At 40.2% G+C, this 23,176-nt stretch overlaps 1 protein-coding gene across 1 annotated transcript in view; it reads right to left on the bottom strand.

The window, feature by feature from the left end:
- Positions 1–20,361, bottom strand: part of NR1H4 (nuclear receptor subfamily 1 group H member 4) — an 86,420-nt gene extending 66,059 nt beyond the window's left edge. Inside the window, exons 1-2 of the mRNA XM_072146350.1 lie at positions 20,281–20,361; positions 6,812–6,970 (exon numbers count right to left, since the gene is read on the bottom strand). Coding sequence (XP_072002451.1) covers positions 6,812–6,896 — 85 coding nt within the window. The 5' untranslated portion in view covers positions 6,897–6,970; positions 20,281–20,361. The remainder of the gene's footprint in view (positions 1–6,811; positions 6,971–20,280) is intronic.
- Positions 20,362–23,176: the final 2,815 nt, after the last annotated feature.

Genomic DNA, 23,176 nt, shown 5'->3' with positions numbered 1-23,176 from the left:
GCACGGATGATGTTGTCTGACACGTGCTGGTGCAGGGCTGGGACGGCACATCGGGAAAAGTAGTGGCGGCTGGGGACCGAATACCGAGGGGCGGCCGCCGCCATGAGGTTGCGAAAGGCCTCGGTCTCTACTAGCCTATAGGGCAGCATCTCCAGGCTAAGCAATCTGGAGATGTGCACATTAAGGGCTTGGGCGTGCGGGTGGGTTGCACTATATTTGCGTTTCCGCTCCAGCGTCTGGGGTATGGAGAGCTGAACGCTGGTGGATGCTGTGGAGGATCGTGGAGGCGACGATGGGGTTTTTGTGGCAGGGTCCTGGGCAGGGGGCTGACTAGCAGCTGACACAGGGGAAGGAGCAGTGGTGTGCACGGCCGGAGGTGAACGGGCTTGTTGCCACTGAGTGGGGTGTTTAGCATTCATATGCCTGCGCATACTGGTGGTAGTTAAGCTAGTAGTGGTGGAACCCCTGCTGAGCCTGGTTTGGCAAATGTTGCACACCACAGTCCGTCGGTCATCCGGTGTTTCCTTAAAGAACCTCCAGACTTCTGAAGATCTAGCCCTCGCCGCAGGAGCCCTCGCCACGGGAGCTTCACTAGTTGACACATTTGGCGCTGATGCACCAGCTCTGGTCCTGCCTCTCCGTCTGGCCCCACCACTGCCTCTTCCAACCTGTTCTGGTCGAGGACTCTCCTCCGTCTCAGAAGCACTGTGTTCACCCGGCCTCTCAACCCAGCTTGGGTCTGTCACCTCATCATCCTCCGATCCCTCAGTCTGCTCCCCCCTCGGACTTCCTGCCCTGACAACAACTTCCCCACTGTCTGACAACCGTGTCTCCTCATCGTCGGACACCTCTTTACACACTTCCACTACGTCAAGAAGGTCATCATCACCCACAGACTGTGACTGTTGGAAAACCTGGGCATCGGAAAATTGCTCAGCAGCAACCGGACAAGTGGTTTGTGACTGTGGGAAGGGTCCAGAAAACAGTTCCTCAGAGTATGCCGGTTCAAATGCCAAATTTTCCTGGGAGGGGGCAGACTGGGGGGGAGGAGGCTGAGGTGCAGGAGCTGGAGGAGTGGCGATTTCGGTGACATGGGTGGACTGCGTGGAAGACTGACTGGTGGTGGACAAATTGCTCGAAGCATTGTCAGCAATCCACGACATCACCTGTTCGCACTGTTCTGGCCTCAACAGTGCTCTACCACGAGTCCCAGTAACTTCAGACATGAACCTAGGGAGTGTAGCTCTGCGGCGTTCCCCTGCTCCCTCATCAGCAGGTGGTGTCTCACCCCGCCCAGGACCACGGCCTCTGACCCCTGCAGTAGTTGGACGCCCACGTCCCCGCCCTCGTCCTCTACCCCTAGCCCTCGGGTTAAACATTTTTAAAATGAGAGTTATAACTTTATTTTTTTTTTTACTTTTTTTTGTTTTTTTTTGTGTTTTTTTTTTTTTTTGTGTTTTTTGTTTTTTTTTTGAGTTTTTAAAACCAAACAATGCTATCCTATTGCTATGGCTATTTTCTAGCCAAGTATCAAAGCACACTACTATGCCAGATGAGATGACACTGAGTTAGTGCCTAATTGAAATCCAACCCCTACTAAATTTTCCCACTTCGGTCTTTGCTATGGATATGTGCGTCACTAAGCGCAGAACACAGCGGTCGCAAGTCTCACTACAAATTGCTCAGAATTGGCTAGTACATGCACTGCAGAAAGTACAGCCACCAGCAGATCAACCAGAAATCAAATATATAGAACGCTACTGTATGCGTAAGTAAGCTCTTTGTATTCTCCTATGGCTATTTTCTAGCCAAGTATCAAAGCACACTACTATGCCAGATGAGATGACACTGAGTTAGTGCCTAATTGAAATCCAACCCCTACTAAATTTTCCCACTTCGGTCTTTGCTATGGATATGTGCGTCACTAAGCGCAGAACACAGCGGTCGCAAGTCTCACTACAAATTGCTCAGAATTGGCTAGTACATGCACTGCAGAAAGTACAGCCACCAGCAGATCAACCAGAAATCAAATATATAGAACGCTACTGTATGCGTAAGTAAGCTCTTTGTATTCTCCTATGGCTATTTTCTAGCCAAGTATCAAAGCACACTACTATGCCAGATGAGATGACACTGAGTTAGTGCCTAATTGAAATCCAACCCCTACTAAATTTTCCCACTTCGGTCTTTGCTATGGATATGTGCGTCACTAAGCGCAGAACACAGCGGTCGCAAGTCTCACTACAAATTGCTCAGAATTGGCTAGTACATGCACTGCAGAAAGTACAGCCACCAGCAGATCAACCAGAAATCAAATATATAGAACGCTACTGTATGCGTAAGTAAGCTCTTTGTATTCTCCTATGGCTATTTTCTAGCCAAGTATCAAAGCACACTACTATGCCAGATGAGATGACACTGAGTTAGTGCCTAATTGAAATCCAACCCCTACTAAATTTTCCCACTTCGGTCTTTGCTATGGATATGTGTGCCACTAAGAGCTAAACACAACGGTAGCAAGCCCCCCTGCTAATTCCTCACAAAATGGTACTAGATGCAAATTAAAATAAAAAAAGTAGAACGTTATTGTAGCCCTAAGAAGGGCTGTTGGGTTCTTTGAGAATCACTCCTGCCTAACAGTAAGCTAATAGAACACCCTAACGCTTTCCCTGACCAGCAGCAGCTCTCTCCCTAGCGGCATCCAGACACAGAATGATCCGAGCAGCGCGGGCAGCGGCTAGTCTATCCCAGGGTCACCTGATCTGGCCAGCCAACCACTGCTATCGACGTGTAAGGGTACCACGTCATGCTGGGTGGAGTGCAGAGTCTCCTGGCTTGTGATTGGCTCTGTTTCTGGCCGCCAAAAAGCAAAACGGCGGGAGCTGCCATTTTCTCGAGCGGGCGAAGTATTCGTCCGAGCAACGAGCAGTTTCGAGTACCCTAATGCTCGACCGAGCATCAAGCTCGGACGAGCATGTTCGCTCATCTCTAGTACACATATTTTTATCCCTTATAGATTCATATGGTATCCAAGCAGAAGTCTATCACATATCTTATTGTAGCATCAGTCTACATTATAAGCTTTAAGGAGGGCCCAGACTACAGAACACAGAACATGGAGGATCTACTGTATATGTCTATAATACATGTACATAACCTAACCAAGTGCATAAGACTTTTACTCCCAAAGGTGAAAGTATAAGAGAGAGAATTTTTTTTCAGAAATCCAAGATAACAATAACAATCAATCAAATAGACTCTGTGACTCCTGGACTCCATGACTCTGACATGGACTCTCTGACCGTGTCAATTACAACTAATTTATTAGACTTAAATAATATGACTAATATGTGTGATTCATTGTTCATTTGGGATTGAAGAATGAATATATAATAACCTCTACATATTTCAATTTGTGATATTTCTAGCATCATTTCCTGTTGCTTGCATTGTACATTGTGTTGCAATACTTTGAAGTTTGTAATTTAGTAGTTCAATAGTATGGTATATTGGTGAAAAGTTACTAGTAGAGAAGTCACCTTTCATAGTTTATACGGTTGAAAAAAGACACTTGTCCATCACTTATCCAATCATATACATAAATTATATGCTCCAACCAGCTAATATTTGGGATATTCGATTAATATTTTTATATATGCTGTATTTTTATATATCATATTTATAAAAATTGGGGACCAGTAGCTTCCTGGTTGGATTCCCAGGGATAGCGTCCACTTTCAGGGGCGTATGAATACTATAGCCCCTACAAGGCTGGAATTCACTTTGTACATATGGTACTAGAATCAAGCTTCTTGGGGAAAATGCATCCCTTCTGCTGTCCGTCTGTGGTTTCAGTATCTTTGGAAGACCTACAAAAGTCCTGAAATGGTTCTTGTGTACATGTGTATTGAAAACCCTTGTCAGTATAAAATTTGGTGTGTGGTTTGGGTGGCCATGGGCCCCCTAGTAAGCTTGGGCCCCGGCAGGGTCAGACTTGGAATCCTATGGCCTACCATTGAAATTGATTCTGGGGGCCCACCTAATGCTACATGCTACATTCACACAATGCATTATTGTGTTTTGAAATGCACTGCAAATGCATCAGGTAAAACAAATCACTAAATATATCAGTATTATTAAGCTATTTAAAGGGAACGTGTCACCAGGAGACCCATTTTTAGCACTTCCCCAGTCCCCACAGAGCATAGTACATACACTGCCAAAGTGTTTTTGTATAAAAAATAGGTTTTACAGAAAAAAAAGGTATGTTATATTGTACCTTTCATTAGCATCTGCTGTGTGACTAGGCAGTTGCCTAATGGGAGGGGCTGGAAAGGAGCAGTCCCCCCCCCACCCTTGGGAAACATGTGACCATTTCAAATATATGAATAACTCCCCACACTCGGGATTGGCTGTAGAGGATCAGGGGGCGTCGCTAAGCCAAGTGATGGGTGTTTTCATATATTTGAAAAGGTCACATGTAGTAGCTGTTTAAAGTTGCATTTTCCTGTTGTGTTTGCAATAAGTTTTTAAATGCAATGCAAACACATCATGTGAAGACAGCTTAAGATCATGTTCACAAGATACAAATGAATTGCCTTTAAAAATGAATTTCGAAAGCATCCGGAGTATTTCCTCAATGAACACGGTGTGGTTTCTCCATGTTAAAAAAAAACACTTGATGCACTTGAAATGCATTTTAAAACACAATTCATTTGCATTGTGTGTATATGGACACGGATCCAGCATAAGGTAGGACCTCATATACAAATCAATCTGTGCCAACTCCACCAAATATAGTGGCCCTTCAGCTGCCCCTCATATTGTGGCCCCTCTCATCTTCCCCTCATATAGTGGCCCCTCAACCCCCTCACATTGGGGCAGATTTACTTACTCGGTCCATTCGCGATCCAGCGGCGCGTTCTCTGCGCTGGATTCGGGTCCGGCCGGGATTTATTAAGGCAGTTCCTCAGACGAAGGCTAGCACCGAAACGCACGTCGGGGAGTATCCTGTCCGTGGCACCCTTGGGGTATACCAGACACCAGGGGTAAGCAATGCTCTCTCTGTTATTCTGAATGAACTTTGATCTAAGTATGGAGACATATGTCTCAATTGCTTTTGATATGCACTAGCACTTTGACATACTCGCTGAGACATTGGGGGTCATTTACTAAGGGCCCGATTCGCGTTTTCCCGACGTGCTACCCGAATATTTCCGATTTGCGCCGATTGTACCTGAATTGCCCCGGGATTTTGGCACACACGATCGGATTGTGGCGCATCGGCGCTGGCATGCACGTGACGGAAATCGGGGGGGCGTGGCCGAACGAAAACCCGACGGATTCGGAAAAACCGCCGCATTTAAGAAAAAAATGTGTCGCGAAAATTACACTTACCTTCACCAGGTATAGGCCGGTGAATTTCAGGGCATTCCAGCGCGCCTCCGGGGAACTTCAGAGCAGCAGCGCCACCTGGTGGACGGCGGTGGAACTACCTTAGTGAATCCCGGCCGGACCCGAATCCACCGCAGAGAACGCGTCGCTGGATCGCGAACGGACCGGGTAAGTAAAACTATTTGCACTAGTACTTTAAAGACATAAAGTGACTGGGCTATATGCTGTGTTAAGAACAAAAAGTGCAATATTGTATATTTATGAATTTGACGCCCCTGTCCCCTTATTAATGTTCCCGCGGTAATTTGACATGATCTAATGTGATGATTTTCCATCTTTGCTCCCATGGATACCTGCATGTTCAGGCCCCCCCCCCCTACCTTGAATTTTAATATATCTGTAATGATGGTGTAAAAATTTCAAATAAAGATTGTATTATTTTAGTCTGTTGTGTAAATTGGCCTAATTTTTAAATAGGTGATTGTTTTAATATTGCAATGTATTGTGTTTCAACCAAAAAAAAATAGCCAGTTGACCCATAACTTGTGTGCTTGCCCTATGACATTGGTGATTACTTTGTCCTCAACCTGAAAAAAATAGCTTTTCACAACTTTTTTCAGTTGTCCAGCATAAATCGTAAAAGCTAAAAAAAGTTGATAACCTTTGGGTTATGTAATGTTATTGGCATTGAATGATCAATTTAGTCATCCTTATATTTCACTATTACATTATATTTTTAAAAATAATTGAAACATGCTGTGGTGGCATCCTTGAGATCCATACAAACAAATCAGATTTGTGAACCAGGGAACAGAAAGAACAGAAAAGAAGAGATCCATTTTTGATTACAAGCAGACAGCGCTTGTTTTAATTTTTGCTAATTTTGATTTTGCTAATTCTCTCATTATGTAATACGATGCTACAGAGATGCTCATAAGATTAAATGTAGAAATAATGGCGCATAGGTTAGGCAATGACAGTCTTCAACAACATAAGATCAATCAAAGTGCCTAATGCTAAATGATCTGTACTTAAATAGTTTTAGGGATGCAGTAGTCGCCCTGCAGGAAACAAGTTATTTAGCAGGCAACGATGAAGAAAATAGTTTTCCTTTATTCCTTCAAGTCTATGCATTAGAGACCAAAAAATTCTACTCATTCTCATGATAAATACTGTATCCAGTGAGCTTGCAGGGATGTTAACTCTCCCATAAAATACCATCAGTGGTCAACTCAAAACATTAACTATTTCAGCCATCGCTTGTGTTCTTGTAATATGGCACAGTTACTGTAGCAATGGCACAACTAAACTGGAACAATGTCACAAGTGAAATTGCCAAAATAGAAGCAAATCATACTAAACAGATCTCTAGCAAGTAATAAACATGTATACGTAACATTTATTTATTAAGACTTACCAATAAATTGCTGGCTGTCCAAGTAAGAAATCCCTGTGTCCACTGGATGATGGCAGTAACCCGCAATATCAATTTCTGATTCCATCCAGAAGTATTTTAATTTATCTGTGTTTGCTTCTCTTCGACAAGACTCTTTACACAGAGTCTACACACATAAAGCTGAAAATTAAAGGAAACAAAAACAACAAAAATGTTGATTGTGATATAACACTTCATTTTAGTATTTCTTAGAAATCAAAAAGTATTGTAAAATAATAGTAAAATAAGTATTTTTTGATAAACATGTAGGGATGTAGAATATACCACTGATAGAATTGAAGTGATTTACAATTCTAGAACTATCTCTTTAGTAGGAAAAGTTTTTATCCAATGTCTGTATGTAACTTGTAGAAATCCCCCAACCGTTCAAGTATTTCATTTATGCCATTATGTACAGTATATGCCAAGATGCAATGTATTAACTTACTGACATTTTCCTCAAATCAGATTGGGCCTTTGAAATATGTGAAGATTTCTTGTTGTATTGTTATAGTTTAGATATAGTAACTATTACTCATGGCAAAGGTAACGCTGATGTTATGTTCACATGGACAGCATTTACACTGCAAAAGTCCCCTACGTATTCTAAAGGTAATGTGTAGAGATGAGCAGGGCTGGAGGTCCTAGTGCAGTGATGGCGAACCTTTTAGAGCCTGAGTGCCCAAACTTCAACCAAAAGCCACTTATTTATTGCAAAGTGCCAGCACAGCAATATAAGCAGTAATGTATTTCTCCTTGTTCTTTGACAACATTCAATCCTTCAGCCTCCTAAAGACACCAATGCAGTTGAAAGGAGGAGGGCAAATTCGCCATCATTGTAGGAAGATTCTGTAGGAAGATTCTTTGAGTCCTGTCTGGTGAACTTCATGCTGGGGTGATGGCCTGGGTGCCCACAGAGAGGGCTCCGAGTGCCGCCTCTGGCACCAGTGCCATAGGTTCGCCACCACTGTCCTAGTGCATTCCAAGCGACCCGGGCATATTGCCGGATTGGCAGTTTTTATGTGTATCATGCAAAACTAATTTGGTGCATGCTCTACATGAATCTGCTGCTCCCTGCACAACTCTGGCAGAGTGCACCTTCAACATGGGGCGTGCAACACATTTGTGTCGGACTTTGCATGACAAATCTGGCGCGCAGTCCGACTGAGCACCAGTACGCCCCCTTCAGTGCAGAACTTTGTGTCGCATGAAGAATAGTGAATCCGCTCCACAAAAGGGTCATGTGAGCCACATATGTTGCACAGACACTTCTTAAATACCTGCCCAAGCAGAAGGTGCAAAGTCCGGCAGAAAACTGGCGCAAGCACCTTAGTACATGTGGCCCAATATGATCTGCCAAATCACTTTTTGCCTGCACTAGTTTCTATGCTGGAGGCCCTCTATCTGTGGACTACATTTAAAGATCGTTTCCCTCTTACACAGAGAAGTAGCATACAAGTTCCCTGTTTAAGGTCACATCATGCATCTGTGGAGCATATTTGTGTGGCCTTTGATCACAAACATTGACAATGGTTCTACAGTGATAAACCAGAAAAAAAAAACATCTCAAGCTCATAGCTTTAAAGTCAAACTATGCAAAGCGGAATTATAGAACCATGCGACATTTTCCTGTTATACTGATTTAACATAATTTAACATCTATTTATTGATCTTCTGTCTAATCTCACAAAGTTATTTTAGTACATACTTGTATTCTCCATGAAATAACAATTCTGGATCATCATTACTTATCATTGTAAATTTGCAATTTCTTTGTTATTTCTCCTAGAAATGTATAAGAAAAGAGCTAAATTACAGTTACTTAACCCCTTACTTCCGCACCTGTTGTACCCCTTTAATGACTGTCTGTTTTTGTCACCAATGCCTTTTCCATCAATGCCGTATAATTTTTTTCTGTCTCTATAGCTGTAAGGAACCTTTTTGCCAGAAACTAAATCTAATGAACCTAAATAACAAAAACTTTTATTCATGCAAATGCAGTAATATCAAATTTATGTATGTTTTTAAATTACTTTCATTTGCATGGAAAGGAAATACCTTTGTGGAAATCCTTTTTTACTTGGTAGCCTTTTAGGATCCATAACATTAGAAGTTTGTTGTCAATGAAGATGTGTGATGGCTTATTTTTTGCGTAAAGACCTAGCATTTTTATTTGTACAACCGTGAGACTCATAAAGCTTTTTGATTGCATTTAAACATGTATTTGTGTGTGGGATGGTTTTAAAAATGTCAATTAAGCAATGTTTTTCATTTTTTTAAGCTTTTTGTTGTAAGGGATGAATACTATTATGTTTATTATACCAACAGAAGTGTATCGGATGCAAATAGATTCCAACCAATACCACAAATCTAATTAAATATAGCTTAATAAATCGATATACACTAATACCATCAATAATATTGAAATTATATATAGTCAAGTATAAGCCGACCTGATACCCCTAATTTTAACACAAAAACTGGAAAAACCTATTGACTCGAGTATAAGCAGAGGGTGAGAAATGCATTGGTCACAGCCCCCCTTGTATATAGCCAGCCAGCCCCCAGTAGTACATAGCCAGCCAGCCCCCAGTAGCATATATCCAGCCCCCTGTAGTATATAGCCTTGCAGCCCCCCTGAAGTATATAACCTGCCAGCCCCCTGTAGTATATAGCCGCCTTGCAGCCCCCAGTAGTGCAGCCCCCTGTAGTATATAGCCTCTCAGCCCCCTGTAGTATATAGCAAGCCATCCCACTGTAGTATATAGCCTGCCAGCCCCCTGTAGTGTATAGTCAGCCAGCTCCTGTAGTATATAGCCTGCTAGCCCCACTAGTATATAGCCTGCCAGCCCCTTCTAGTATATATATATATATATATATATATATATATATATATTATATGTAGGGACACAGTATAATACACTGTACTACTGATGTACTACGCTGCCTTATACTGCTATCTAGGTGAGCTGAGGTTTAGCCCTGAGGTTCTTCAAAAGGACCCTGGCTGCTGTGTGACATCCCGGCAGCCACTGCACCCTCACAATAGCAGCTGCAGGGTGCTGATGGGTGATAAAAGGAGAACCCTCACTCTGCGCTCACTTAGACACCATGGGGTAGATTTATCAGAAGTGTCTGAGGTGTCTAGTTGCCAATAGAAGTTAATCAGAGCTCAGCTTTTATTTCTATACAGCCATTGGAAAATTAAAGCTGAGCACTGATTGGTTACCATAGACAACTAGAACAGTTCTGTTCTCAGACACATTCACTAAAGGTCCAAATGCCGCACTTTCTTCGGGTTTCGTGATTATTTCCGTTTTGCGCCGAATTGCCCCAGGTTTTTGGCGCACGCCATCGGATTGTGGTGCATCGGCGCCAGCTTGCATGCAACAGAAATCGGGGGGCGTGGCCGTGAGACAACCTGACGGATTTGGACAAAACGCGGAATTTAAAAAAGGAATTGTGTCACAAGATCAAGCACTCACATGCATCGGGAAGAAGATGGTGAACTCCGGCGGACCTTGGCGCAGAAGCGACACATGCAGGAACTCGGACGCACGATCTTAGTGAATCGCACCGGACCTGAATCCTCGTCAGATTATGCACCGCGGGATCGCGACGGGACCAGGTAAGTAAATCTGCCCCACTATGTTTAGACCTGGGGTGAGATTTATCAGCAGTGTCTAAGGGGTTGGTCACTTGGAATCGGAGCTGTGATGAGACAGCCCAGCCCCAGTTTCTGTGTGTTGCATGATGCAAACTTCTTCTGATACACTGCAGTAGAAACCCGATGCATCAGAAGAAGTACCCTAAATGGCCCCCCATAAAAACCTGATTTGGCAGACTTGACAGGGTTAATATATAATTTGTATATATCACCAAAAGTTACTTATTAGAGATGGTTGGATATACCATCCAAAAATTATTACAGCCTCAATGCCTTTGAGAAGGCTTTCAACAACATATTGAAATATTTCTGGGAAGTTGTGCCAGCTTAGCCAAAAATATTAAGGTCAAGTACTAATGACTAAGTATTAATATCAGCCTCTGTTATGTCCAAGAGATTAAGCTGTATAAGACAACATTATTGTAATAAGTGAATTAAGATGACTATATAAGATAAAATTATCAATCAATTATGCTGTTATAACATATCATCATATGCAGCACCATTAGTAACAATAAAAGCTGCGCCCTTGTTGACTTTTATTGGCATTAGATCCCTAATAAATCATTTACTAATGTTTTCAACCCGAAATTTATCAAAAACCTGCGCTGATTGTTAACTTGAGCAATAGAGAGTGGAAAAGAACAGTAGAGAAATATTGGATAATTACTTCTATAAAATTTCAAACTTCAATATAATTTGTATTCCACTCATTTTATTTGACATTCCTTTCCATATATTTACATAATTTCAACACATGATGATATCCTGTTAATGACCAGCTAAAGGGGTTGACAAGATTCTTCCTCTTTCAACCAAATATATTTTATCTTGAATACAGCAGGAAACTTGATAACATTTACAGCTATTTTTATCTTTTATTTATTTTTACAGTAACTTCAAAACCCGAATCAAGGCCCCTAATTAAAACATTCTTTAACATTAGGTTTCCCATAGTGAGCACTAATAGAACGCACTAAAGCAGTTGTTACATAGTTTAGTTTTGACTAAAGTTTCTATGGTAAATAATCATGCAAAAGGGCAGATACACTCAACAATGAAAAATGGCCCGTTTTGGATTGTATGGCACACGGCTGCGCAAAGTGTATTTCTTTTTAATGGATCAGTGAATATGTCTGTTAATAAAACTGGCCATGCATCTGTTCCATCAAAATGTAAAGAATGTCTTATATCCATTTTCACAGACCAGTTATCATCATCCATTTTTCAATGAACCATAGGGCTCTTTCACCACAGCCAGACTCTTGTGTGTCCGCAAAAAAACACATTCTTTGGCAATCTGTGTGTTATCTCTGAGCTATCTGTGTTGTATTTGCTTCAGTATTTTTTTCATTTCAGTATTTCATCTCTTATCTGGTTGGCTAAAATTACATGGCAAAAACACCTGGTTCTCCGGCATCATCTGAGAAAAAAAACAGACCTCACATGGATGACACCATTGTGCTGTCCGTTTTATTTTGTGTATCCATTGACTTCTATGGAAGTTCAATATCTGCATGTGATAAAAAAATAGTATATGCCTCCATTCTTAAACTCAGACCACAGATCAGTGAAACAAAAAACAAAACTCAAGTGATAAAAAAACATGTAGGGAACAATGGGCTAGATTTCTTTTTTTTTTTAGAACCAAAAAGTCACAATTTTTTGAGCAATTGTGATTTTGCACATTGCAAAATGTTTAGTCCTATGTTAGTTGCATTGACTACCTGTGACTTTTAAAAAGTCGTTGAAAAAATTTGCAGATTCTTAGCGAACTTGGCAGAAAGAAACATAAATTTCACATTTCAACTTAGTTCCGCCAAATATTGCAACTTTTTAGCAAAAGTTGCAAAGCACATACCAGCCAGGCATGTTAGACTAAGAAGCACTAACACAACAAAAAAAACATTTATGACATAGGAAAACTAGACGAAGGAAAGATAAATCCCCAATGAGTCAGTGTTCTTGCCATGAATATCAAAGATAGAATATAGACATGACTGACACAAGTGTAAAATAGCCCTTAAATGACTATTACATCAGGTCACTCTTTCTGTCATGTCTACTTGTTGGAGCAGCTCACAAGGATCCATCACAGCCTTTATCTAGTCAATGTATACATTAATCTTTTCTTTATTATGTAAATGAGGCTGGTCACAAGGTCAGAGGCAATTTTGTCACCCCTGTTACCCCTCCCCTCTCCTCCCCCTGCTCATGTCTGTGTGTAATGTATAGAAAAGCATTGCTAGTGTCTGTGCTTTATCTCCTGACATGCTCTTCCTCCTATACACATATGTGAGACACAGACATCAGCTACACAAGTACCTAACATGTTCTGCTATAACATTATATCTCACATCATTATACAGGCTGTCAGTCAAGCATTGGTGAGTGTGGCTGTGCCTCCCACTCATGAATAAGCTGGACAGCTTGAATATGCTAATGGCTCATTGGACATTTCACAAGTCATTTGCATACAGCTTTAGGACCTCATTGCTTAAGTTTACAGGCATGTAGAGGGACAATGAAGGGATAGAGGCAATGCTTTCTAATGGCAGTTGAAAATGAAAATATATTTAGTTTAGGGGGGTTATTTTGCCTGACGGGTTCTCTTTAAACTCACAAAGCACCACCAGTGCTTGGTAGGGGTTAAAAATCTGAATGCTGGCATACTTTTATAAATTGGCTGATTGCTGGTAAAAAAAAGACTTTAATCATTATGTAAAATATCCAGAGCCCTTCTAACCTGCCCGCTGCCTCCTCATACTGCATTGGCTGATATCATCAGGAGGGTTGGCTTGTAGTCTTTTTTTTTTTACCACCAATCAGCCATCAAAGAACCTTTATAAAAGTATGCCAGCATTTTTAAAGGTTGAATGATGTGGTAAATTTCCTTTAAAGAGAACCCGTCATGCAAAATAACCCCCCTAAACGAAATATATTTTCATAAACTGCCATTAGAGAGCATTGCATCTATCCCTTCATTGTTCCTCTACATGCCTGTAAACCTAAGCAATGAGGTCCTAAAGCTGTATGCAAATGACCTGTGAAATGTCCAATGAAGCATTAGCTTATTCAAGCTGTCCACTCTATTCATGAGTGGGAGGCACAGCCACACCCCCAGTGCATGACTGACAGCCTGTATAATGATGTGAGGCTGTATAATGATGTGTGTCCTGGTGCTGGTGGCCACACCCCCTGCAGCCTGTGTGTGCATGCGTGTGTGTGCATAGGAGAGATACAGCAGCTCCAGGCAGCCATGTTACAGCAGAACATGACAGATTCATGTGTAGCTGATGTCTGTGTCTCTCACCTGTATATTAGGAGGATGCAGCATGTCAGCAGGTACAGCACTCACACTAGCCATGCTTTACTATACATTACACACAGACATGAGCAGGGGGAGGAGAGGGGAGGGGGAACAGGGGTGACATCACTGCCCCTGACCATGTGACCAGCTTCCTTTACATGATAAAGAATAGATGATTTTACAATGATTAATGTATGAAATAACTAGATAAAGGCTGGGATGGATCCTTGTGAGCTGCTCCAACAGGTAGAGGTGACAGGACAAGTGACACAGACCTGATGACAGGTGTCCTTTAAAGAAAACTGTTGAAAGATGGATGCTTCTCATCTGCTAAAATCTGATAAATGGATCCAAAAAGGAAACCATTCTGATCAAATTGGCAGTGAAAATGGATGTCAAAGTCGATTTTTACAACATTCGTGTGCAGTTAGCCTAACAGTAGAGTATTTGAAGGGAATTGATAACCATGTTCCGGTCTTCATTTATAAGATCCATACCACTTCTGGTCTATTTATTTTGTCACAGTATTATTATAGTAACAGAGTTTTTAAAACACAGGATGTAACCAGGAACATTGATGTGATGTCAGCAAAACCTAGTGCTGTCATTCTGAAGTGTGGAAATCATTTGCACTTTAATCTCCAGGAAGTGCAGTTTGTACTTTAGAGTTCATAAAAGTCCTTATAGGCTTTACTCCACTACAGACATATTTCCCCTCTCCACAGGACAAAGGATAAGTGTATTATCATTCGGGATTCTATTACTGGATCCCACAATGATTCCAATGAGTCCCACATTCGGGAGGCATCTGAATCTTTGGGCATATGTGTGCCTTGCTGCGAGAACAGAAATATAAAAGGAATATTGAAAACTCAAACACATTGACAACCTTCAGAAAATCATAAAGAAACACACATTTCTGTGATACTGTCTTTTGCAATAATTTTTGTTCAATGAATCTGGTGCATGTACTGCAGATATTCATGCAACCAATGAAACCTCAATTGAAATAGTAGTTATAATAGCTGTTATTTCAGAGGATGCACACATTTAGTAAAAATTTAGTAGCTCCATAACCAGGAAGAATATTACTCATCCATTTGTGTTGCAGAGCCTATGTAGGGAATATATGTATGTAGGGAATATACAGTACAGACCAAAAGTTTGGACACACCTTCTCATTCAAAGAGTTTTCTGTATTTTCTTGACTATAAAAATTCAAGTCAGATTCAATTGTAGATGACTGAAGCCATCAAAACTATGAATTAACACATTTTTATACTTAATAAAAAGTGTGAAACAACTGAAATATGTCTTATATTGTAGTTTTTTCAAAGTAGCCACCTTTTGCTTTGCACACTCTTGGCATTCTCTTCATGAGCTTCAAGAGGTAGTCACCTGAAATGGTTTTCACATCACAGGTGCCCTGTCAGGTTTAATAAGTGGGATTTCTTGCCTTATAAATGGGGTTGGGACCACCAGTTGCGTTGTGAAGAAGTCAGGTCGATATACAGCTGATAGTCCTACTGAATAGACTGTTAGACTTTGTATTATGGCTAGAAAAAAGCAACTAAGTAAGAAAAAACAGTGGTCATCATTATTTTAAGAAATGAAGGTCAGCCAGTCCGAAAATTAGGAAAACTTTGAAAGTGTCCCCAAGTGAAGTTGCAAAAACCATCAAGTGCTACAAAAAAACTGGCTCAGATGAGGATTGCCCGGGAATGTAAGACAAAGAGCCATCACAGGTTAACAGCAGCTCAGATAAGAGACCAGGTCACTGCCACACAGAGGTCTAGTAGCAGACACATCTCTACAGTAACTATTAAGAGGAAACTGTGTGCAGCAGCCTTCATGGTAAAATAGCTAAATACAGGTAACAAGCAGAAGAGACTTGTTTGGGCTAAAGAACACAAGGAATGGACATTAGACCAGTGGAAATCTGTGCTTTGCTCTGATGAGTCCAAATTTGAGATCCTTGATTCCAACCACAGTCTCTTTGTACAACGCAGACAAGGTGAATAAATAGACTACATGCCTGGTTCCCACCATGAAACATGGAGGAGGAGATGTGATGGTGTGGAGGTCTTTTGCTGGGGACACTGTTGGAATTTATTCAAAATTGAAGGTATACTGAACCAGCATGGTTGCCATCATTTATTTTTCAACAGGACAATGACCCCCAAACACACCTCCTGGCTGTGTAAGAGCAATTTGACCAAGAAGGAGAGTGATGTGGTGCTATGCCAGAAAACCTGGCCTCCACAGTCACCAGACCTGAACCCAAACAAGATGGTTTGGGGTGAGCTGGACCACAGAGTGAAGGCAAAAGGGCCAACTAGTGCTAAGCATCTCTGGGAACTACTTCAAGACTGTTGGAAGACCATTTCAGGTGACTACCTCTGGAAACTCATCAAGAGAATGCCAAGAATGTGCAATGCAGTAATGAAAGCAAAAGGTACCTATTTTGAAAAACCTAGACTAAAAGACATATTTTCAGTTGTTTCAAACTATTTTGTGTGTATCATTCGACATGTGTAAATCATACTTTTGATGCCTTTAGTGTAAATCTACATTTTTTATGGTCATGAAAATAGAGAAAACTCTTTGAATGAGACGGTGTGTCCAAACTTTTGGTTTGTACTGTGTGTAGCATTACAGGTCTACTACACGGGAAGCTGCTCATACAGAGAAGCCTTCCTCGGTCTCATTTACAGAGGATCCTTAGGGGACAACCATTTTAGAACAAAACAAGCAACATTTATAGGTATTAACCCCTTAATGACCTGGCGAAAACTGCTGTTCCATTTCTCACTCCGCACCTTCAAAAATCCATAACTGTTTTTTTTATTTTTCAGTTTACAGAGCTGTTTGAGATCTTGATTTCTGCATAAAATTTTTTATTTTTTTCATATTCCATGCCATTTACTATAAAGTTGGAAAATAATTACAAATGCTGTGAAATTGACCAGAAATTAATTTGCACCATTTTCTTTTTGGTTCTGTGTCTAAATAAGTTAATACTAGCTTAATTATATGTATTGGGGAAATGTGTAATAAAATTTAAGATAAAATTCCCCAAATTTGGTCAAGAGTAATATTATGTACTGCTTATTTTACATGTTTTATTTCTTTTTCTAGAAAGGCAAAAATATGCAATAAGTGAAATACCTGGGATGACCTCTCTTAGTAACAAAACCCAAATACATTAGCAACTATTATCTGAAGACTTCCTTCTTGTAGTTTTACTGTGCTCTCTGTTAACCTCAGAAGTATGAAAACTCAATAACCTGCTTAATGAAGACACTATACATGGGGAAATAAATAGATACACAGCTTCTTATGATGGCAGTTAGATGTACTGAACATGTGTGGGTGGAAAATCAATTGATTACACAAAGACTCTCGCATGTGGAATTTGGAATGACAGAGCACTTAGAAACCATGTGGAATACACACATGTATATGCTCTCCCGCATGCGTGTCATACAGACTGACAATGTATAGAATGGAACAAATATTACCATTTCTTATTACATGCACATTCTCATCAGAATGATTGGCAGAGAATCTATGACAACCAATGTAAACATTTATCTTTTCTAGTTTTGAAGGTTAGGTTCTTCTGAACAGAGTAATATTTTTAACACTAGTAATACAGACATACTGGGCCACATTTACTAAAAGTAGTGAGAACTGTACCAGGTGCAGTTTGCCTCACAATTCTGCAGAGCATGCCAGATTAATGAAGTAGCATAGGTCTTCATTAATCTGGAGCACCCTGCACTGCTTGGGAAGTGTGCACCAACTTTTGTTGTTGTTTTTTGGTGTTTTGGACACAGTGCAGCCACAAAACAATACTGGAACAGACACTTCATAAATACATGTGCAACCAGTTTGCACATTCTTTTCAGAAGTCAAAAGCCAGATAGGTATTGACCATCTGCCAATATTCAACTTCAGACATATACAGCTTACTTTACTTTTACCTTCAGGGGCAGTGGGACGTTATACACAATGCCTTGCTGAAACACTGAGACAGAGACACACGAACAGACAGGGGCTCTGATTCAGGACTGCTACATCATTAACCAATCCATGACAAGGGAGACCTGGCTATTCTAAGAGAAATAAACCTCATGCTGCCCTCTGGAACTTCAGAGAGTGACATGTCTCTCTCTTTCATGAGGGTGGGTGGGTTAGCAGGGTTGGCATCAGTGAGGAGGTGGGGGTATACAGACTGCATATTGCAACTCCACACCTCCATGACTGGAACAGAGGAAATCACTAAAAGTTTTTTTTAGAAGAATGCTGGCTCTCATCTCATGGATAGACTTCAGTACATATATAAATAAATCTAGAAGGTACAGTGTGTGTGTGTGTGTGGGGGTCCTAGTGACAGGTTCTCTTTAACTCTTTACAGAAAGTCCCTGGATAGTCTAATTTCCTCAGTTAGCTGAATCATCAAAAGGAAAATGATCTAGGTATAGAAAGAGTAAGAAATTCTGTCCTTATCTGTGTGAAGTGGAGGGACTTCAGAAGGCTTTCAGATATTGTGCTCACCGCAGGAGGAAGAAGCAGTATAAAACACAGAGAATGTGCTTTCATTAATGATGTATATTATTAAAGTCTATGGTGAGCATGGACAGTGAACATCCATTATCAGTTTAAGTGTAAATAATCCTCTGGGATAACGGCATGTAGCACTAGATTAGTCACATAAATTCGATATTTTTCAATGAATTTCTTTATAATGTGTATAATATTTCTGGGACAGCATAGGAGGTTGCCCAAAATTTTATACCAGGCTCAACTAGATTACATTATTTTCATCATGGAAGAAAAGTGCCACTGGATTTTCTCATATTTGCATATCCGTATTGAAAAACACAATTAATGTTTTCGGGGAAGTTAGGTGAACCAGATGTTTAGTGTGTAAGGCTAACTTTGTTTTACTCTGCAGCTATAATTACCTATTCTAAACCAAACAGAATGATGACAATGATATCTTGGTAAAAATAGTATCCTAGGTCATAGATGACATTGTTCTCGGATGGAGATGTCATATATATTGTATGAGCTGGAAATCTTCTCATATAACCCAGCCCTTGTATATATATATAGAGAGAGTGCTAGTGTGGAATTGTAAGGTAGAGTTCAAGGTCGGCATTTTACCTGTTGTCAAGTACACACACGAACACATTGCAGAAACTATGCTATCACCTTACTCAATCTTAGTCAGGGCAAACAGGAACTAATCCCCTTCTAAATCCACATGGTAAAAAAATGGATAGGAAAAGGTAACCTCAGTCAGTTCAGAATACAAAAAAATCTAAAAATCGTATCATTAAATTGTATCACACTAAATGTATTAATAGTAAATTAGGAATTGCTATTTATTCAAGATCCAAGAATTGTGCCAGTTGTCAAGTCAGCAAGAAATGGTCCTTTCTATTAACTGGCCATTGTAAGGGTGCCAGAGATCACCAGATAAATATGTTATATGTAGCATATAAATGATCATTTATCAGAAGCAGAAGGCCCTATGTAAATGGGGAGATATGCTGCTAACAAATACAAAGCATATGAGGATGAATAATTCATGTATCTCTATACAGCAGCAATTATTGCAACAAGGGACAAATAATAATAATGATAATCTTTATTTATATTGTGCCATCAAATTCCGTAGTGCTTTACAAATCAATGATCAGTAGCTAATATTCCTATTCCATATTAATTGGCCCATGATCACTTGGAGTCTTAGCATTGGATCCTTTAGTGATCCTAAAGGCTGAGAGGTTGACATTTTGGAAGTTTCACAGAAAAGAATCCATTGGTCAGACCTGGACAATACTACTCCATTCTCATGGGACACTAGTGGCCCACCAGTCTCATAAATGCCTACAATAAAATTAGTGTGATACTTAGCAGTTATACACACATGACCTTGCACGTTACTATATCCTCAAAGATGGGCACTAAAGAAAATCAGTGAAGGAAACCTATAACATCTGAAAAATTGGTAAATGATTATTTTCTGTTAGCTTCTTATGTTTGACTATAAAACGAGAAAAATAAATTTAACATTTTTGTAAGTAACCATTTGTAATGTATCTTAGTCATTTAATTTGTGTCACTTAATTTACAGACCCAATTTTGGAGCTGATCATTTTGTAAAATGAACTAGCATTTTTTGCAAGCTTTTTAAAGTTACTTTTATTCTGTTACATTCTTTCAATTTAAGGCCATGTGAAAATACCATATGAGAGCACAAAAAGTATAAAAAAGACTCAGCAAATAAAATGCATTGTGCATCTAGAATTCTATGTCAAATTAAACACTATAAAATACTGAAAACTCTTTGATGATAATAACAATATTAATACATGTATTAGTAATAAGATAAATGTTGTTACACATGAAAACAACTTCCACATCCAGAAGTGGTCATTACAAAAAGGCAACTTTGCTTACCTAAATTGCCTCTTCAACACGGGAGTACAACTTGGTTGCCGTCATAAATACTTTTTTGCCTCTGAAGTTCAGGAATCTACGTGTAGAAATGAGACTGTGTCTCTGGCGCCTCTCACAACTGTTTGTGTCCAGCAGATACATGGCTTACTCATTAACTAGTGACTTTACTTGTATAAACAGATTTGGAATTCTCTGAAAGAATATGGTACAAGGCGAAAAGCCAAAGTGAAGATAGAAAAGGTTAAATCTGTATGTGGAGAATCACTAACATTGAATATGTGCTCTAACCACTTTCTGACTGGAGGGATTTTACTTCCATTATCACAAAGTCTTTGTATGTATGTATTCATTCAGCAACGTTTAATTTAGTCGTGTTACTTAAGTGGTATACATTTAAGCAGATTATACTTAATTTCATATAAATACATTCATCAATCTTTTAACATTATGCTACATAGGTCAAATGGAAGTCATTTTAGGTAAATCATCTATAGACATATAAGGAAACTTAATAAACATAAAGGTTAATTTAAGGATCATGGCCAGGAACTACAAAAAACTGGATGGGAAGGGTCATATTGTTTCTCTATTTTACTGATAAGATTAATGGGTGGGTTCCCTGGAGGATTTCCTCAGTTGTAGGTCCCACAACATACCCATAGGCCACCTTTTGTTTCCAGTGCTCCTTGTCCTAACCACATCAATACCCGTGGGCCTAATGTCCACCTAATAAGAAGGTTGTCTTACTCTTAGTCCCAGTGAGCATCAGTGGATGTAAGATGTCCCTCTCTTCCACTGTCACTGCAAAGCCTTTTTTGTATAAAAGTTCTTTGACTTCTGTTTGGAACTTCTTAAAGGAGATGTCCGGCTAAATTAGTCCCCTAAGGTGATCAGAAGATGTGATCAGTGCAGCTCCCAATGCATTTCCTGGAAGGTTTACTTTCCTCATTCAGCCCCATACAACTTCACCCATGGCTGTCCTGGATGACGTTTCTTCAACTGTAATTCTTGTTGTGTAACTATTTGGCGTGGGAAAAATCTATAATGTTTTGTTATCTTTTTTGCATCCACTGTTGGGTGGGTCTTTATCTGGAGTTGCCAGTTTTGTGGCAGAATTTAACAACACAGTTATAAATATGGCGCAGCAAATAACTAGTGTTGTCTGTGTTTACACTAGCGGAGCCTGCGCCATGTTGTTACATATCCCTCATTATGTTTGTTACCTCTGAAAAATGTAGTCATATGACGTAGCTCTTCTGGAAAGCCACATCTAATCAGTTGAGATAAAAATATCTTTAACAATAGACCAGGTATAATCGCTTTCAGCATATCTCAATATTTTATTGCAGATTTCATGCAATCTTATCAAATACTGGCCACTATTTGTAGATAAAAGCCAGATACTTTTTGATGCTTTCAGAAGCAAATTGGAACAATAGGTGATTATACACTCTCTATATACTGCAATCCTCTAATATGCATCTTCTATGGAAATCCCTCATTCTGCAGAAATTCTATAATGAGTCCATTTGCATATAGTGATGACATTACGACAGCATGTGCCTGCTGCTGCTAAGATGTGGAAGATGACAGTCATAGTATCATAGTTTATACAGTTGAAATCCATCAAGTTCAACCAAGGAAGGGAAGGGATTAGATGAATAAGGGATTAAGGGTAAACAATTTTATATACCATAAACTTTAATGTTATTTAGGTGTAAAAAGGCATCTAGACCTGTTAATTATACTTTATGGTGTCAAACTGATTCTTCCAAAAATATGTCTCTCACAATAATTCTTATAAACAGTTTCCTTTATTGCCGTCATCCAGGTTGCAGAAAATACTCGCATAGTTTATCAGTCACGTGTCCATGTCAGTCAGTCTTTCCTTGAGATTATTTTCTGGTGGTGGTCACAAGGTTTCCATCATCTCTAGTGTTTATCCATCTGTCTTTATCATAAGTCTTTAGTCTTTATCATATGTCTTTATCCACCTGTTGTATATGTGTCCTCTATATGTCGGTGAGAGCCGTCCGAGACGTGAAAGCATAAAGACGTCCAGCAGTGAGAGACGTCCAGCTGACTTAGCCTAGCCCTCCTAGCCGCGCTGTTCTAGCCGCCATGACATTGTCTAACTGTCATATATAGTAAAACTTGAGGTGTGTCTTGTAGTATTGGATGTTCTATTCTCCTTTTAGGAGGAGAAAACTTTTTGCATCACCACCTTCCAAGCACCATAACTTTTGAATTTTATTGTCAATTGTGCTGTATGAGGGCTTACTTTTAGTAAAAAGATCTGTACCGTATTTTTCGGCCTATAAGGCGCACCAAAAATCCTTAAATTTTCTCAGAAATCAATGGTGCGCCTTATAGGCCGGTGCGCCTTATATATGAACTTATACAGAAATGTACTACAGACAAGATGTACTGTACATTTACCAGTGTTTAATAGCTCCATCACCAGAAATTTCCTGCACCTTCCCACACAGTATACAAGGTCCCTAGCTCCTTAAGTGCCCTGGCACCACAACTAACATTGTGCCCATCCTGCCCTCCCCTAGCACAGAGAGACCGGAGCCGCCATACGACCACGAGCCAATCATCATCAGTAACAATCCCACATATCTGACAGCCCTGTAACAGGGGAAAGAGAAGCAGCCACAGGGTACCCCACAGGAATATCACCCTGGCTGAGGAGGGAAGGAGAAGGGGCAGAGGGAGACCGCTTAACCCCTGCTGCACCACCCTGCATTAACCCCCAGCAGCCCATACCTCTGAGATCGGAGCTCTCTGACACGCTGAAGACAAGTTTCCCGGGAAGTGTAGCTGGCTTGAACTGTGCACAGGTCTGCCACATGCTGGTCATTTTTAGGTACTGCATTTGATCCTGCGCCTT

Source organism: Engystomops pustulosus, chromosome 4 (assembly GCF_040894005.1).
Source record: "Engystomops pustulosus chromosome 4, aEngPut4.maternal, whole genome shotgun sequence".
In the NCBI taxonomy this organism is placed as follows: Eukaryota; Metazoa; Chordata; class Amphibia; order Anura; family Leptodactylidae; genus Engystomops; species Engystomops pustulosus.
This window is presented reverse-complemented; position numbering and strand designations above follow the sequence as displayed.